At 42.5% G+C, this 15,000-nt stretch overlaps 2 protein-coding genes across 2 annotated transcripts in view; one reads left to right on the top strand and one right to left on the bottom strand.

The window, feature by feature from the left end:
* LOC125040701 overlaps positions 1–11,806 on the top strand; it is a 12,196-nt gene extending 390 nt beyond the window's left edge. The window contains exons 2-11 of the mRNA XM_047635397.1: positions 3,195–3,428; positions 3,938–4,106; positions 4,327–4,463; positions 4,865–5,074; positions 5,396–5,612; positions 6,085–6,239; positions 6,882–7,121; positions 9,011–9,117; positions 9,221–9,356; positions 10,491–11,806. Coding sequence (XP_047491353.1) covers positions 3,195–3,428; positions 3,938–4,106; positions 4,327–4,463; positions 4,865–5,074; positions 5,396–5,612; positions 6,085–6,239; positions 6,882–7,121; positions 9,011–9,117; positions 9,221–9,356; positions 10,491–10,657 — 1,772 coding nt within the window. The 3' untranslated portion in view covers positions 10,658–11,806. The remainder of the gene's footprint in view (positions 1–3,194; positions 3,429–3,937; positions 4,107–4,326; positions 4,464–4,864; positions 5,075–5,395; positions 5,613–6,084; positions 6,240–6,881; positions 7,122–9,010; positions 9,118–9,220; positions 9,357–10,490) is intronic.
* A 907-nt stretch (positions 11,807–12,713) lies between these two features.
* The window catches only part of LOC125040813 (CD209 antigen-like), a 2,373-nt gene continuing 86 nt past the window's right edge, over positions 12,714–15,000 (bottom strand). Inside the window, exons 1-3 of the mRNA XM_047635549.1 lie at positions 14,389–15,000; positions 14,021–14,191; positions 12,714–13,189 (exon numbers count right to left, since the gene is read on the bottom strand). The exon at positions 14,389–15,000 is cut by the window's right edge and continues 86 nt beyond it. Coding sequence (XP_047491505.1) covers positions 12,963–13,189; positions 14,021–14,191; positions 14,389–14,662 — 672 coding nt within the window. The 5' untranslated portion in view covers positions 14,663–15,000 and the 3' untranslated portion in view covers positions 12,714–12,962. The remainder of the gene's footprint in view (positions 13,190–14,020; positions 14,192–14,388) is intronic.

Below are 15,000 nucleotides of genomic sequence, written 5' to 3'. Positions count from 1 at the left end.
TTACAACTATTGGAGCCAAGGACACGTGTTGTCGTGAGTCACCTGTTATGTTGAAGTTACCTACCCGCATCAGGAAACTTTGTGTCTCGGGGTACTGTTTCCTCCACACCTTCAGCCTAAGGCCCTTGGGGAGCCCCTGGCATAACGGAGCTCCGACGCTGGGAATGGTAGTGTCTGACAAGTGTAATGCAGTGACTTACAGACATTTCGCACTTAGGGCGTGGCTACAGAGCGGTCTTATTTTTGAAATACTCCATTTACTCTTCTCATCGTAGATATACATTAATAAAATTTCGTGTTGGTGGTTCGGCGTGTAATGGAGCGGTGTTCCGCTTGAAAGGATAAATGGCTTCATTTGGTTCTTTCCTTTCGATGCTGGAAAAACTGATACATCGCATGGACAGTATTCCTTATTTATTTTCTAATTATTGGAGACATTGTCATACATTTACAATCTTTTTTGGCGTTTTTTTCTGTAAGGGTATTTTTGTAGAATTCATTTTTTGAAGACGACTAGTAAAGCTGGTACAATGAATGGCATAAAGTTGTGTAAAGCAATAGTCACCTAGATTATGAAAATAAAATTTAATTGGTTTGTAACTATAGGCAAATCGTACAGTACAGTAAAAAATAATCATAACCTAGTACGTATTATGTTTTTTGCAGTGATAGTAATTTTTTTTTTTTTTTTTTTTTTTGTATGTATATATATGTGGGTGGGTCCGTGCGTGTGTGCGTGCGTGCGTGTGTGTGTGTGTGTGTGTGTGTATATATATATATATATACATATATCTATAATACATATATGAATATATATATATAATATATATGTATATATATATAAATATATATATACTGTATGTATAAATATATATATATATATAAATATATATATATATGTGTGTGTGTGTGTGTGTATTTAAATATATATATGTATATATAACATCATTGATAATGTTTGATATAAAATAGCATTTATAATATCAAAGATACTAATGATTATAATAGGTAATGGTAATAATGTTATGAATATCGTTTATGACAGGTGGTTCATACAGTATGCATGTAAATGATGGTATCATATAACTCGTTAAGGTAAAAGTATTACTAATGATATAATGATAACAGTAATGGTAATTACTCAGGGTAATATTCTGCAGAGAAAGGCATATTACCTAATGCTAAAGGGATGAATAACGGCATAGCTGAAGTTTCACTTATTTTCAACTCAGGCAAACTAAGTAAGTATTTTCATTATTCAAACCCAGCAGTCTATATAATCGGAAAGCGACTGAAAATATGAAATGTAAACTTGAAAAATATAAATGACATCGGCTTGAAATCGTCAAATTCGACAGTACACAATTAACACACACACACACACACACAAAAAAAAAAAAAAAAAAAAAAAAAAAAGAGAGAGAGAGAGAGAAAGAAAAAATAGCCACTGAGTTTCCAGCCACAAGGCAGTGCGTTCCGCTCAACCGCGAGCTGGACTAAATAACGCAAACTTCACAGCCTAGCCACACCTCCCCCCCCCCCCTCCCCCCACCTGCCGTGACCCAAAAGTACGTGAGGGAGACGACGGCGACGTCGCAAGGGAAAGGGATCGGCGCTGTAGATTGCGGCGGTTTGCTTGTTTCTACTACCTCTTTTTTTTTCTCTCTCTCTCTTAAAATATTTTAAATCAAAGCATGATTTTTGTTTCATAATTATTTTGTATTATTCTTTATCCGGCAAGTGGAAAAGGTTAGGTATTTATTCCCTTTCTTGTAATTGGATGCATATGTGCCTGTAAGAGAGACCGCGACACAGAGACCAAAATACAAGATATTTATTACAATAGTAGCAAAAGCCACGATGAAGCTCCTCTAGCACGCGGAAAAGTCCGGAAATCCTCCCCCATGACGTCGCCGGAAGATATTGATTGGGCAAAATGAACGTGGATATGCTGACACGAACATCATTTCATCTGCAAAATGCAACACATTTACATGAAGTTGCCCCCAGCTTCAAGGTTTTAATAAGCATTTACTTTCACATTGATATGTTCGGTGATTAAAAATGACGTAGGCTACAAATCTAAATTTAAGCATATTCTGAAAACTAGACTCAGGATGTATTCATAATCATTTCAACTTTTTTCATGTGTCTTTTGCACATTAAGGTCCCTAAACATTTATATTTAGATTAACAATACGGTTGTCAAGTTATATATTGATTTGCTAGGTATTTCCAGTACTTGTATATATAAAGTATAGCAACGGAATGTATGGAAAGTAAATAGCAAAGCACAACGAACGTCACTAAGGGAAAATGTCGACTACAGTGCGTCTACAGGGATACAATTTTTATCGTTAAGAACTACATCTACGGTGCATTCGTGTATGCGGAAAATGTATTATGTGTAACTTTCAGCACACTGTCCAGTTGTGATCGCGTAGCATTCTTGTTTTTAGCATCTGTCTGTTCTGATCTGTCCCAAGCCATTCGTTTAGCCTGTTCGAGAGTTACTACGTTGGAAAACTCTTCCCCATACTTCCTGTGTCATCACGACGTTAGTATGACCAGCATATATGAGATTCTCTATGTGAAGAAGGAAATATGGTTTTAATCTATATTGATATTGCTGTTGTTGTTATTAATATCAGTTCTATATGACCTAGTCTTTGAATCAAGCTTTGCCCAGCCATGTATTGCGGCCTTTGTTACATTATTTGACTTTATTTGCAAAGTTAGATTGCAGGCGAAAAGTATTTAGGATGCCTACATTATATGATATACTTATTGTGTGTTTATTTATTTATTTACTATATACCAGATATTCATTCTTGATCATTCCACCACTCACTAATAGGAGCCATTGCAAAACCAAAAATAAATAACAATTTGGTCCTGCGAGACTCAAGGGAGAGGCGCCACAGACCTCTCTGTTCGAAGTCTACGCTTGCGTAGTCCATTTCCAGATGCCCCCCCCCCCCCTTCCTAAAATCTTGGATATACATAAATGTGTATATGTGTGTGTATGTAAGTATGTATGCTTCTTTTTGAAATACCAACCAAGGGAACAGGCAAGCGTACAAACCAGTATATTCTTAGTATAACGTTTTCTTAAAAAAACAGTTGGCCCTCGACTCCTGTCTTCCTTTCTTCCTATCCTGAGTTCTGACCCCCCCCCCCCCTCCCTTCCGCAGGAACCGCCGGCCAGTGCACCGTCCCCTACGTGATCCGCGGGACATGGTTCAGCTTCGAGAGCGGCCGCAACACCATCACCGACATCGATCAGACGACGATGTCCGGCCACGGAACCTGCGTCGCCGTCAAGGTGTACCGTCATGACTTCAAGGCGTTCCTCTTCAAGGACAACGAGTGCTTCTACTGCGTCCACTTCAACGTGCGCACCGTCAACGTGCTAGAGAAGAGCGAGAGTGAGTCGCCGGCCGCTTGTCGGTTGCCTTCCGTTTCGTAGACCTAATGTATTTTCGATATTATTAGTTTTATCGGATTTTGGCTGCCTGGTGATTTTGCGATTTTTTTCTCAACTGCACCATGGCTGTTTTTGCTTTTGTTTTTATTCAATGCAGTTAGGTATCTGTTTTTATAAAACAGATTATGGTGTTCAGATTTTGTTGACTGAACGCTCCATATTTAATTAAATATTCATAATGGTTGTAATATTCACGCCATGTTTACAGCGATAATTGGGTCTTTATCAAGGGAATAATTGCATTTCCGTCATTTTTCCCCTTCATTGTGAAGAAGTGCTGAACGTATGTCAGTCAGCTATTTGTTTTTAACTATTATCATCATTTTGTTTTTCTTCATCATCCTATCCTCCCACATTTTGAAATTTCCACCGTCTCTGCTTACTCTTCCTCCTCCGCCTCTCCATGTTTCCTCCCTGCCCCCTGTGCTAACCCTCCGCTTCCCCGCTCAGCCGGCTGCGTGACCTTCCCCACGGGCTACACGCCGTCGCTGGACGAGGCGTGTAGCGAGATGGACAAGAACCAGGCGCTCATCACCATGTTTAACGAGAACTACGTGCCCAAGAACTGTCGCTCGGCCATCGAGGGCGTGTGGCACTTCGCTTACCAGAACAGATTCAGGTGAGGCCTCCGGCTGCTTGTTCTTTGTTGCTGGTGATGTTGGTGGTAGGGATTGTGGTGTTATTGTTGTTAGTTTTGCCATCCTTGTTATTTGTCGGCTACACCGAGTCCCCTTTCGATGAGGTAAATTCCTTGTATACTTTAAACATACTTATTCTGAAGCATATATCCGCGGAGTTTGGTGCCTCGTTTCTCACACGGCCGCGCTTGCTCTTGACAGCTTCACCGGCGAGTGCAACCACCCTGAGGCCAAGATCCAGTCGTGCCAGGAGCCCGGCAACCAGTTCCTCATCGCCAACCAGAAGTTCAACATCACTTTCAAGAAGTGTGAAGGAATCAAGGAGTCCTTCGAGGGAGGTAGGGTTCTTCTCTCTTGTTTTATAAGACACGCACGCACATACCCACGCACACACGAACACCTAAGTCAGTTACTTCCTATCAAGTGATGATTCAAACTTGGAATTCTGAAAATTAAAGTACATGAGCTCCAAATCTTATTTTCAACCCATTTCCATATCAAAACTAGCATAAATATATGTATATAAAAACATCCGGGGCTTCATCATACAATTGGCACAACCGGAATGACAAAAGATATGCCTAAATTCGTCTTCTGTATATGGATCTGAAAGGGATATTATATTTTAGAGTCTCGTCTTTATTCCCACCACTTGCATTCGATCCCTCGCCCCCCACATTCCGCCGCCTCACAACCCTGCCTCAGCCACACGCCCCTCACCCTTCGCATCCTCCCGCAGCCAAGGAATTCTCGTGTCTCGGCGACTGGTTCGTGGGCAAGAACCACTACTTCGCCGTGGCCAACACGAAGGAGTCTCGGAAGGACGAAAAGTACCGCTGCTTCGTCAGGAACAGGGACGACGACATTTACATGGGCCACTCCATCACGCCGGAGTGCTCGGTCCTGAACACGCCAGAGAACAGTCCTTTCAGGTTCAGGATGGACCCAGGTGAGTGGGGTGGAGTGGGAAGGGGAAGAGAAAGGGTGGGAGAAGGTGAGAAGAGAGAGGGAGAGAAGGGAGAAGGGGAGGGGGGAGAAGGAGAGGAGGGAAAATGGAAGGGGAGAGAGGAAGAGGGAGTGAAGGAAGGAGGAAAAGAAAGAAAGGAAAGAGAGAGAGAATTAACGGGCAGAGAGGGAGTAGGAGAGAGTAGAGTACCGTATAATATAAAAGAAAATGTCAACAAATGTTTTAGGTTATAGAAATGTAACTCCATTGTCTTATAATAAAAAATGCGGTCCTTATTCACTCTAAAACCGAACCACCCAACAGTGAAACAAGAGACGGTGAACCCCGGGTGCCTGTTGCCGAAGAACTTTAGCGGGGAGTGGGTCAACACTGCCCACACCGAGGCCGACGTCTTCATCAACCAGACCCACATCATCGAGACAACCTACCCGGATGAGGGTCGCTTCAGGAGGACTATTTACGTCTGCAGAGAACAGAGAGACAATCGATACATGATGGCCAGGCTCAACATCGACGGTTGGTAAGTGCAGAAAAATGGAAAGAGAGAGGTTAAGAGAGAGAGAGAGAGTGAGTTCCCTTTATGGCTAACAATGATCAAAAACAATTATATCAGAGCTATTGCATTATAAAGACGCCACATCCTCATAAAACGCGCAATGACTAATGTCCAAACTTGGCCCTCGTGTGGTTGGGATAAAACGTTTAAATTATGACGTCAGCAACTACGTCACCAGACTGCAGAAGTCAATAGACGCACCGCGGACGTTTAAACTCGAAAGTAGTGTATCTTTGTAACATAAAATCTTTGTTTATACCTTATGAGGTTGTTATTGTTACCCAATGTCATCCAAGTCTTCATTTTCACCATTTCGTAAAAGACATCAGACTCGCAAGGGATTTTAAAGAAGAAAAAATAAAACAAGTGGATGATTAAAATAAAAAACTCTTAAGGCACGTCCCCTTAACCCTCCGACGCCTCCCACCTCCTCCAGCCAGAAGGACTACGTGTGCTTCGAGTTCGTCCCTCGCCACCACAACATCATCCGCTTCAGGAAGGGGAGGGAGATGATCAGGGAGGAGTTCTCGACCGTATGCTCGTATGTGCAGTTCCAGAGCGGCCGGGAGTGGAACTACGACCTCATGTTAGGTGGGTAAAGGCTTCTCTTTCGTGGTCATTATCATAGAATGTTTTTTGTATATCTAATAAGTGTCATTTACGTTATTTTTCTTATAAAAGTATATATTCAAAGTTTGCTTTATGACTATAAGGATACCTTAAAGATCAGATAGTTTACGTTTTCAGTAATGTTTTCCTTAAGATTTCAAATTGTGTATTCTTTAGGCCATTTGATACATGACCCCTAAATTATAGGGAATCTACTTTCTGTGAAAGGGAATGCCAAAGAACTGCTACCAGTGGCAGATCCTGAAGAAGGTGAAACGTTTATTTTTTCCACAGAAATGCAGGTTTGGTTGCGGTAACTTGTGTCTAGATACTGATCTTAATTTTTTCTATTGAATCACTATGGGTTTTAAATTGTGTTTGCAGAGGACTCTGTGTGACTGATCGCCAGTACTTAGGTGCCTTATTTCCAGTCTGCTGTATTCAGTGTTTGCTTCATATTTTTTTTCTTTTCTTTTCTTTTTTATGAGTTTATTCATTGTTATTCATTTGTTTTTATTAATTATTTTAATTTCAACTTCCCTCGTCATTATTATTTCCCCACAGTAAAGAGACAGAAATTATATTTTTATTCCTTATAAAACGCCCCCTTTACCGCCACCGCAGCCAAGGACCCGGTGCCCGTCAAGTGCCCAGTGGCTGGCAAGTTCAACTTCACCCAAACTGGAGAGCTGAAGTTCGAGACCCGTATCCTTGGGGGCGTGACCAAGAGCCCTTGGGACCACATCTACTGTCGAGAGAACATCTCCGACCTTTCGGTCTGCGACCAAGACCAGAAAGAGATGTGGATCGATGCCCATTACTGTATTAGCGTCGACGCCTACGGCAGACATGTTGATATTTATTGTACGTCACTAGCGTTCGCGCTCTAAACGCCTTCCTATTTTTTAGTATATGTTTAACCCTTTTGTCTTTCTCCTGGAGTTTGTTTGGGGTTTGCTTTCATACAGGTACATTTCTCAACAGCTTTTTTCTTCCTTTCCTCTCACATTAGCTTTTCGTCAACGAACCTCTTTGGTTAAAGCCTCCCTCCCCCTCCTCGGCACGGTGTTGGGCTTCCACTAACACTGCCTGCTGGCAGATTTGTCACTTTTGTTTACCTTTTCAAGCAGCTGTTATCACTTTCGGTTCCAGTGTTGATATCACCTTTTAACACTCGGTACACTAATTCGACCGTCTTATTGTTACCTCTTAATGTTTTGGATTTATTAATAATCACTTGCTTTCAGAGGACATCTTTGTAAGGCCTTTATAGTTCCATTATGTTTTAAAACATTTGACGGACTCGTGTACTGGGGAGGGATATGTTCTGATGCATATTTTCTCTTCTCTCCTTGCTTTTATCTTCCCTCCCTTCTGTTTCTCACTTAACTTTACTTTTTGTTTTCAATTCTTTATCTGCTTCTTTCCCTCTTTCTTCCTCCTCCTCCTCCTCTTCTTTTTTCTCCTTCTCCTCCTGCTCCTCCTGCTCCTCCTCCTCCTGCTGCTGCTGCTCCTCCTCCTGCTGCTCCTCCTCCTGCTCCTCCTCCTCCTCCTCCTCCTCCTCCTCCTCCTCCTCCTCCTCCTCCTCCTCCTCCTCCTCCTCTTCCTCCTCCTCCTCCTCCTCATCCTCTTCCTCCTCCTCTCTCTTCCTCTTCCTCTTCCTCTTCCTCCACCTCTCCCTCTGTCTCGTCTCCCTCCCCCGGCGCGCAGGAAAGTCCCCCCGGCCGGTGCGCTGCCCCGTGGCCGGCAAATTCAACTTCACGCAGGCGGGCGAGATCCCATTCGTGACGCGAACGCTGGGCGGCATCACGTCGGCGCCGCGGCCGGGCATCCTGTGCAAGGAGCGGGTGTCGGACTTCTCAGTGTGCGACGCTGGGCAGAGGGAGCTCTCGATCGAGGCCAGGAAGTGCATTTCCGTGGATCCGTATGGCCGGCATGTCGATATATATTGTATGTGGAACGGCTTCCATGAGCTCTCGGTGCTGTCGTTTTCGTTATAGTGTTTGGATTTTTTTAAAGCTATTGTTTTCTTTTTTGTTACGATAGTTCGGAAGTGACCGCGTAGCCGCTACCTTTTTTGTTCGAATGGTATTTCTAAATCCGCGAATAACATTTGAATCTTTTGTTATATAAATCTAAATGCGGCTTATGAACATTTTTTTTCTGCCTGATGATTTTTATAGCATGATTTTTACTTGATTTTGCATCCTCGTCAAGCCACTACGCTCACCGTTCTTTTCTTTAGCGAATTTTCATTTGTTTACAAAAAGAGGTGAACATCAGCAGCGTCTTTTATCTTTTCCCTGTGTTTGAGGTCCGACTGCTTTACAATTTGATTGCCATTCAAGCCTGCGCACAGATCAAATTCAAGTATAGACATGTAACGCGACACATTTTCAGAATATTCTTAAAGTCATGATTTACTTCGTGAATTACTTCGTAGTCTACCATTTGCATGCCCTTTCCCTTTTCTGTTTACTAATATTCAAAAATAGATTTGGAGGATTTGGAATGACTGCTTGATGTTTCTTATTTTCTTTTCTGATTTTGATCTAAATTTATGTGTGGTATGCTTGTTAAGATTCATGGTCAATGTCGTAAAACAAAGTATATTTAAGTAATTTATGCCACAAAATGTATCATATTTCCTATCTCAATGTTAATAATATGTTTGAAATACGAATGTCTTTGAGAAATAAAGTTAAAATATTTCTCAGTGTCTTGAACCTCGCTAAGAACAGTATATCCAACAGCTGACCCAGACTACAAGCTGAAGTGCGTCGGGTACTGGAAGGAGAACCTCAAGTCCTACCTGATTACGTACGACGAGCTTGATCCTTACTCGAAGTACAGATGCTGGGTGAGTAGAGGTGGGCGCTCGTTTGTCTGGAATCGTCTTTTACTGTGCGAGATAGCTTTGCTTTCCTTTTTGTACCGTCTGTTAAGCTCTGTTTGTCTTGCAGATTTACCAGAGAGCTGACCTGAACAAGATCCTGATGTCCCAGAGCGTCGGCCCCTTCTGCAACCTGCATCAGACGGTGCACGGCACGGGAGGAGGCTCGGCCGTGTCGATCAAGATGGTGGAGTACGAGAGAGAACGTAAGTAGAACAACCATCTACAAAATTATATGTTTCCGACTGTTTATACTAATAATGAGAGAGTGATGGGGGGTAGATGTTGGGATTAGAGAGAGAGGGAGAAAGAAAGAGAAAGGAGATAGAGAGAGATGTTGGGATTAGAGAGAGAAGGAGAAAGAAAGAGAAAGGAGATAGAGAGAGATGTTGGGATTAGAGAGAGAGGGAGAAAGAAAGAGAAAGGAGATATAGAGAGAGATGTTGGGATTAGAGAGAGAAGGAGAAAGAAAGAGAAAAGAGATCTAGAGAGAGATGTTGGGATTAGAGAGAGAGGGAGAAAGGAAGAGAAAGGAGATAGAGAGAGGGGGGGAAGGGGGTTTAAGAGGCTCTTTTTGACATAGCGAGAGATTCTTACTACTTGGAACTAGGGGGTAGCAATGATAGAGTGGTACGGCTTGACTTTTTATTTGCAGAAAGAGTATAACACCCAGCGGTAAATAACCCAAGGTAATGTAAACTGGGAACGGTGCTGTAGCGGTGACGAGGCCGGGGTTAGCCCAGGGTTCGAGGCCGGAGGTCTTCATGAGACGGTGGCGAGTCTAGCCTTGGTCAAGATCTGACATTATTTTGTTTTCTCGCCATGAACGCTGGCATCGAGCAGCACGAGGACAGACACGTCAAGCCACCGGATCCTCGCTTAGCTTGGGGCTCGGGAAGGCGAGGGCAGGCGCCATTTTGGAACTAGGATTTTCCAACAATTATGCTTATATGCCCACCGTATTAGGGGTAGAAAGAGAGAGAGAATAGGTAGAATGAGAAAAGAGGGTACAGACAGAGAAGAGGGAGAGCGAGAAAGGGAAGAGTTAGAGAGAGAGAGAGAGAGAGAGAGAGAGAGAGAGAGAGAGAGAGAGAGAGAGAGAGAGAGAGAGAGAGAGAGAGAGAGAGAGAGGGAATATAAGTATTGGACTTTGTATTCCTGTTTATATACACATTTATACATGCAATTGAATGTATACATTCAGTATAATTTAGGCACACATATATGTTCTTCACATTCATGTGTCAGTGCGTGGTTATTTCTCATATCTTCATATATATTCACTTTTTTTCATCCCTGACACCAACTAATCATGCCCTCCCTCCCTCCCTCCCTCCCAGACGACCGGTGCCCCATGCACTTCGACGACGGTGCCAACCCCTGGCAGGAGCCCGGCAGCCAGGTCCACAAGTTCCGTTTCACAGGCGGCTCGGAATTCGTCGGCGCCTCCCTCGTCACGATCCTGCTCAGCTTCTTCGTCAGTTGGCTGCTCTCGAGGAAGCCCTAAGAGAACCCGCAGGAAGAGGCCAGCTGGAGAGGCGCCTCAGAGGCCGGGGATTGGCGAGTGCGAAGGTGTTCTGCCCGAAGAGGTTTCCCTTCAGTGAGAGCAATGATGCTTTGGATGAGAGCGTTGCGAGTGAAATAGGAACTGGAAAGATTATGTAGTGAACAAAATTAATGTATGTTCTTCATATTGATGCCAGCGCATGGACATACGAAAATCTAATGAAGCTCTTCAGATACTTGCGCAATATTTTTAATTATTTGGAAAAGTAGTAGTGAGTTTTGTACTGTATTATCAGGTTCGTGGATTCATTTACTAGATTCTGACAGTTATTTGGAATAACAATGTGTGCATGTGTGTATATAAGTTAGAATCAAAGATTCGTTTCCTGAATCTGGTTTTTAGTTATAAGTATGAAATGTTTGTTTAAGAAAACACTTTATATTGATACTAATGTTTTGTTAACTGTATATAACATGTGTTCAACCAATTACATTAGATGTTTTAGTTGTGTCTGTGTTGATAAACACAGTTATCATTATACAGCTGCAATTCTAATTTAGTGTACACGTTACACCATCACACCATTTTTATGTACTTTGTATACATTTTTGTGATATGATACCGTTTTTCTTCGTGTACTTTATTTGTATTTTTTTGATGAAGGACCTCGACTAAGACCAAATACGGGCCCAGTGACGAATCTGATCATGTTAAAGGTATAAATTATAATCGTAATTAATTCACAAAATATTTAGAATCACAATTATAGTTATTGACACGTTATCTGATACAGATCTTCTAATGGGTTTTACATCCCTGCAAACTGGGACACCATGCTATTCCATGGTCAACTAAGTTTCGCATTTTTACTTATTTTTCATCCGTCCGAAATGAGTGACCAAACTTACCTTCCTATTTTGGCTTTTTATCTGTGAAATCCAGAGAAAAGCGCTGTTCTCTTCGCAGCTTGAAGCACGAGAAGGGAATGAAAAGTTGCCAAATTATATCTCTGTATGACTGTCACAAAACTCTGTGCTCACTCTGTACTTAGCTTTTCATATGTGTACTTTGAAACTGTATTCCGTCCAGTGGAAAGCATACAAGAAATATATTATTTTTCTCTACTTTTGAATAAATGTTTGTTTCAAATTGCTTGTTTATTCACATTACACTACGGGAAACGAATCTCAGCAATCCTTTTGCTACAGCTTCTCCGTAATTTCCGAAAATTTACGTACCCTTTCTTATTTCAACTACCCAATGACAATGCCAAAAATCCTTATAGCCCACAAACTTTCTCATGGATATTAATGTTACAAAGTATAGGTTGTGATGAGGTGCCAGCCTACAAAGACCACTGCCCAAGCCAATAACGTGCTCTGGGTTTCACCTTGTGGTATTTGAAGCAGTGCAAATACAAACGTTTATCAAACGTTCGCAAGACAAGTATTTGGCAATTGTCCTTTCTGTGTATGTAATTCACGTGTGTATGTCAGACTTGTTTGATGTCTACAGACATATATGTAGACTCATTATCTCTCTCTCTCTCTTTCTCTCTTTCTCTCTCTCTCTCTCTCTCTCTCTCTCTCTCTCTCTCTCTCTCTCTCTCTCTCTCTCTCTCTCTCTCTCTCTCTCTCTGTCTCTCTCTCTCTCTCTCTCTCTCTCTCTCTCTCTCTCTCTCTCTCTCTCTCTCTCTTTCTCCTCTCTCTCTCTCTCTATCTCTCTATCTCTCTCTCTCTCTCTCTCTCTCTCTCTCTCTCTCTCTCTCTCTCTCTCTCTCTCCTTCTCCCTCTCTCCCTCTCCCTCTCCCTCTCCCTCCCTCTCTCTCTCCCCCCCTCTCTCTCTCTCCCCTCTCTCTCTCTCTCTCTCTCTCTCTCTCTCTCTCTCTCCCTCTCTCTCTCTCTCTCTCTCTCTCCTCTCTCTCACACACACACACACACACACACACACACACACACACACACACACCTTTCCAATCTTGTAAAGAGCTTTTCAGTGGATTATAAGAAACGAATCATACATTACTAAAGTACTGGAAGTAATATAAACACATATGCATATGGATTGTTATTTTATTATGAAATTAGTGGAGTTTCTCAAGCATATAAATTCTTGTCCTTAATGGAAATTAAGGTTTCTTTCAGACACTCGTTCAGCCTGTGCATAAGCGCTTAAACATTATAGAGCACGCCATATAATCTACACGAGATAGCATCATCTCAAAACGAAAAGCTCCTCAAAAACATGCACCATTTTACTCCCAACTGAATCAGCTTTACTTCCTCATCCCTCCGGCCGTTTCCCCTCACGACCTCACTTTCAACTCGCAAATGTACCATCGCTTGTACGCGTCGCAGCTCTTGGCCTTCATGCTGTGAGTGCCAGCCCCGTCGATGACCAGGCACTCGCCGAGGCCCGGGGGCTGCGAGTACATGCGGTGCTCGATGGACACCGGCCGCCCGTCCACCCAGTGCCAGTCGCGGAAGCCGGAGCTGTTGTCCGCACGCCCGCCGATGAAGAAGTAGCCGTAGCCTGCGGGCGGAGGAGAGGCGGGCGCGGCGGCGGCGGCGATGATCGTAATGGTAATTGGGATAATGAAAACAGTGATAACTATATTAATAATAATAAATATGGTGAAAAATAACAATAAGAATAATCACAGTGATAATAACACTATTCATCAGAATAATAAGAGTAAAAACAGCAACAATAATGATACCAGTAATAATGATGATGATAACAATAATAACAATAAATAAATATCAACAACGATATTGATAATGATAAAAATAACGATAAAACTATTAATAACATTATCGACAATAATAATGATAGAATAACAATGGTAATGGTAATAACAAAAATAATAATGATAATAGTGGTAATAACGATCATAATGATGATGACGATTATGTTTTTGACAATGAATTTATCATTTTTATGATAATTTACATGATTTTGATGATCTGATGATTTTGATGATGACGAATTATTTTGATGATTTTGATGACGGATTATTTTGATGACTTTGATGATGACGGAATATTTTGATGACTGTGATGATTTTGATGACGACGGATTATTTTGATGACTTTGATTTTGATGATATGATGACCTTGATTTTTATGATGATTTTCATGATGACTGATGATGACTTTGATAATGATGGTGATGGTGGCGGTGATGATAAAAACAATAAAAAGCAATAATAGTTATTACAACACTTATGATAACGATAATAAAGCAGATGACAGCAGTAACAATACTAGCAGTCACACCAATCAAAATTACTATTACATTAACACTCCTGGTGGCTCTGTGCCTCCTCCTCCTCCACCACGTGAGGCGAACGACCACACTTACCTGACGAGGAGATTTGCGTCGTGTAGTCTTTCAAGGACCAGTTATCTCCCGGGTGGGCGAGGTCGGCGCCCATCCGCCCACAGGCAAAGCGTGCCTCCCCCCACGTGGCCCTCTCGTTGCCCGAGTGGTAGTAGCAGCCGCCAGACACCCACTGGAAGGGATCCTGGCACTCTGTTTTCGAGCCAAGCGTCGGTGTCAGAACCAGTCCCTAGGAGCTAGTATGTTCAGTTATAAAAGACGTGGTTTGGCATCTTCATTGCTCTCGCTGCTCTCGCTTTACCAGGTTTAGTTCTCCTTTCATTCTGATAATTTTGACAAGCAAAAATGTCAAAATACACAAGTCTGTCGCAACCTATAGGAAACCCTACCTGTGGCCGAGGGATACTCCATTTCGATGCGGGCGATGTCATTCATCTTCTGGAAAATTCCTTCCTGCAGCTTCTCCAGCCTCTGCTGTCGCTTCTCGATGTCCGTCCAGAGATCCTTCGTCTTGAATTCGCAGCTGGGGATGTCGTCGAGAGCTGCCTGCAGTCTTATCAGCGCGGCCAGGAGCGGCTCCGTCGGCGTGTCTCTCCCTCGGGCAGCCGACGCGCCCGCCGCCAGCAGCACCAGCGCCACCGCACGCCCACACGCAGCCATCATCAGAGCCACACTACCCGCCTCGGCGAGGGTTCCTGGCTATGGCGTGGGCGGTATTATTTTAATTCCGATTGTTTGCCATAGTTGCTATTTAATAGGCAACAGTACCATTAATAGTGCTAGTATAAATGTTAGCATTAGTATGAGTAAAACAACTATAATTTCCTCTTCATTGTCATTTTGTCCCCTTAATGAGCAGTAATGTTCACCTTCCTCTTTTTTCTTTGAAGTTCTTGCAATGCATATGTTTATATTCCATGTTTGTACTTCTTTCTTATATGCCTATCAGTTTAGCTGTTTATTACGAATTATTATAAACTTGGTCTCTGAAGAACCCCCTT

The sequence above is a fragment of the Penaeus chinensis genome, chromosome 29 (assembly GCF_019202785.1).
Source record: "Penaeus chinensis breed Huanghai No. 1 chromosome 29, ASM1920278v2, whole genome shotgun sequence".
In the NCBI taxonomy this organism is placed as follows: Eukaryota; Metazoa; Arthropoda; class Malacostraca; order Decapoda; family Penaeidae; genus Penaeus; species Penaeus chinensis.
This window is presented reverse-complemented; position numbering and strand designations above follow the sequence as displayed.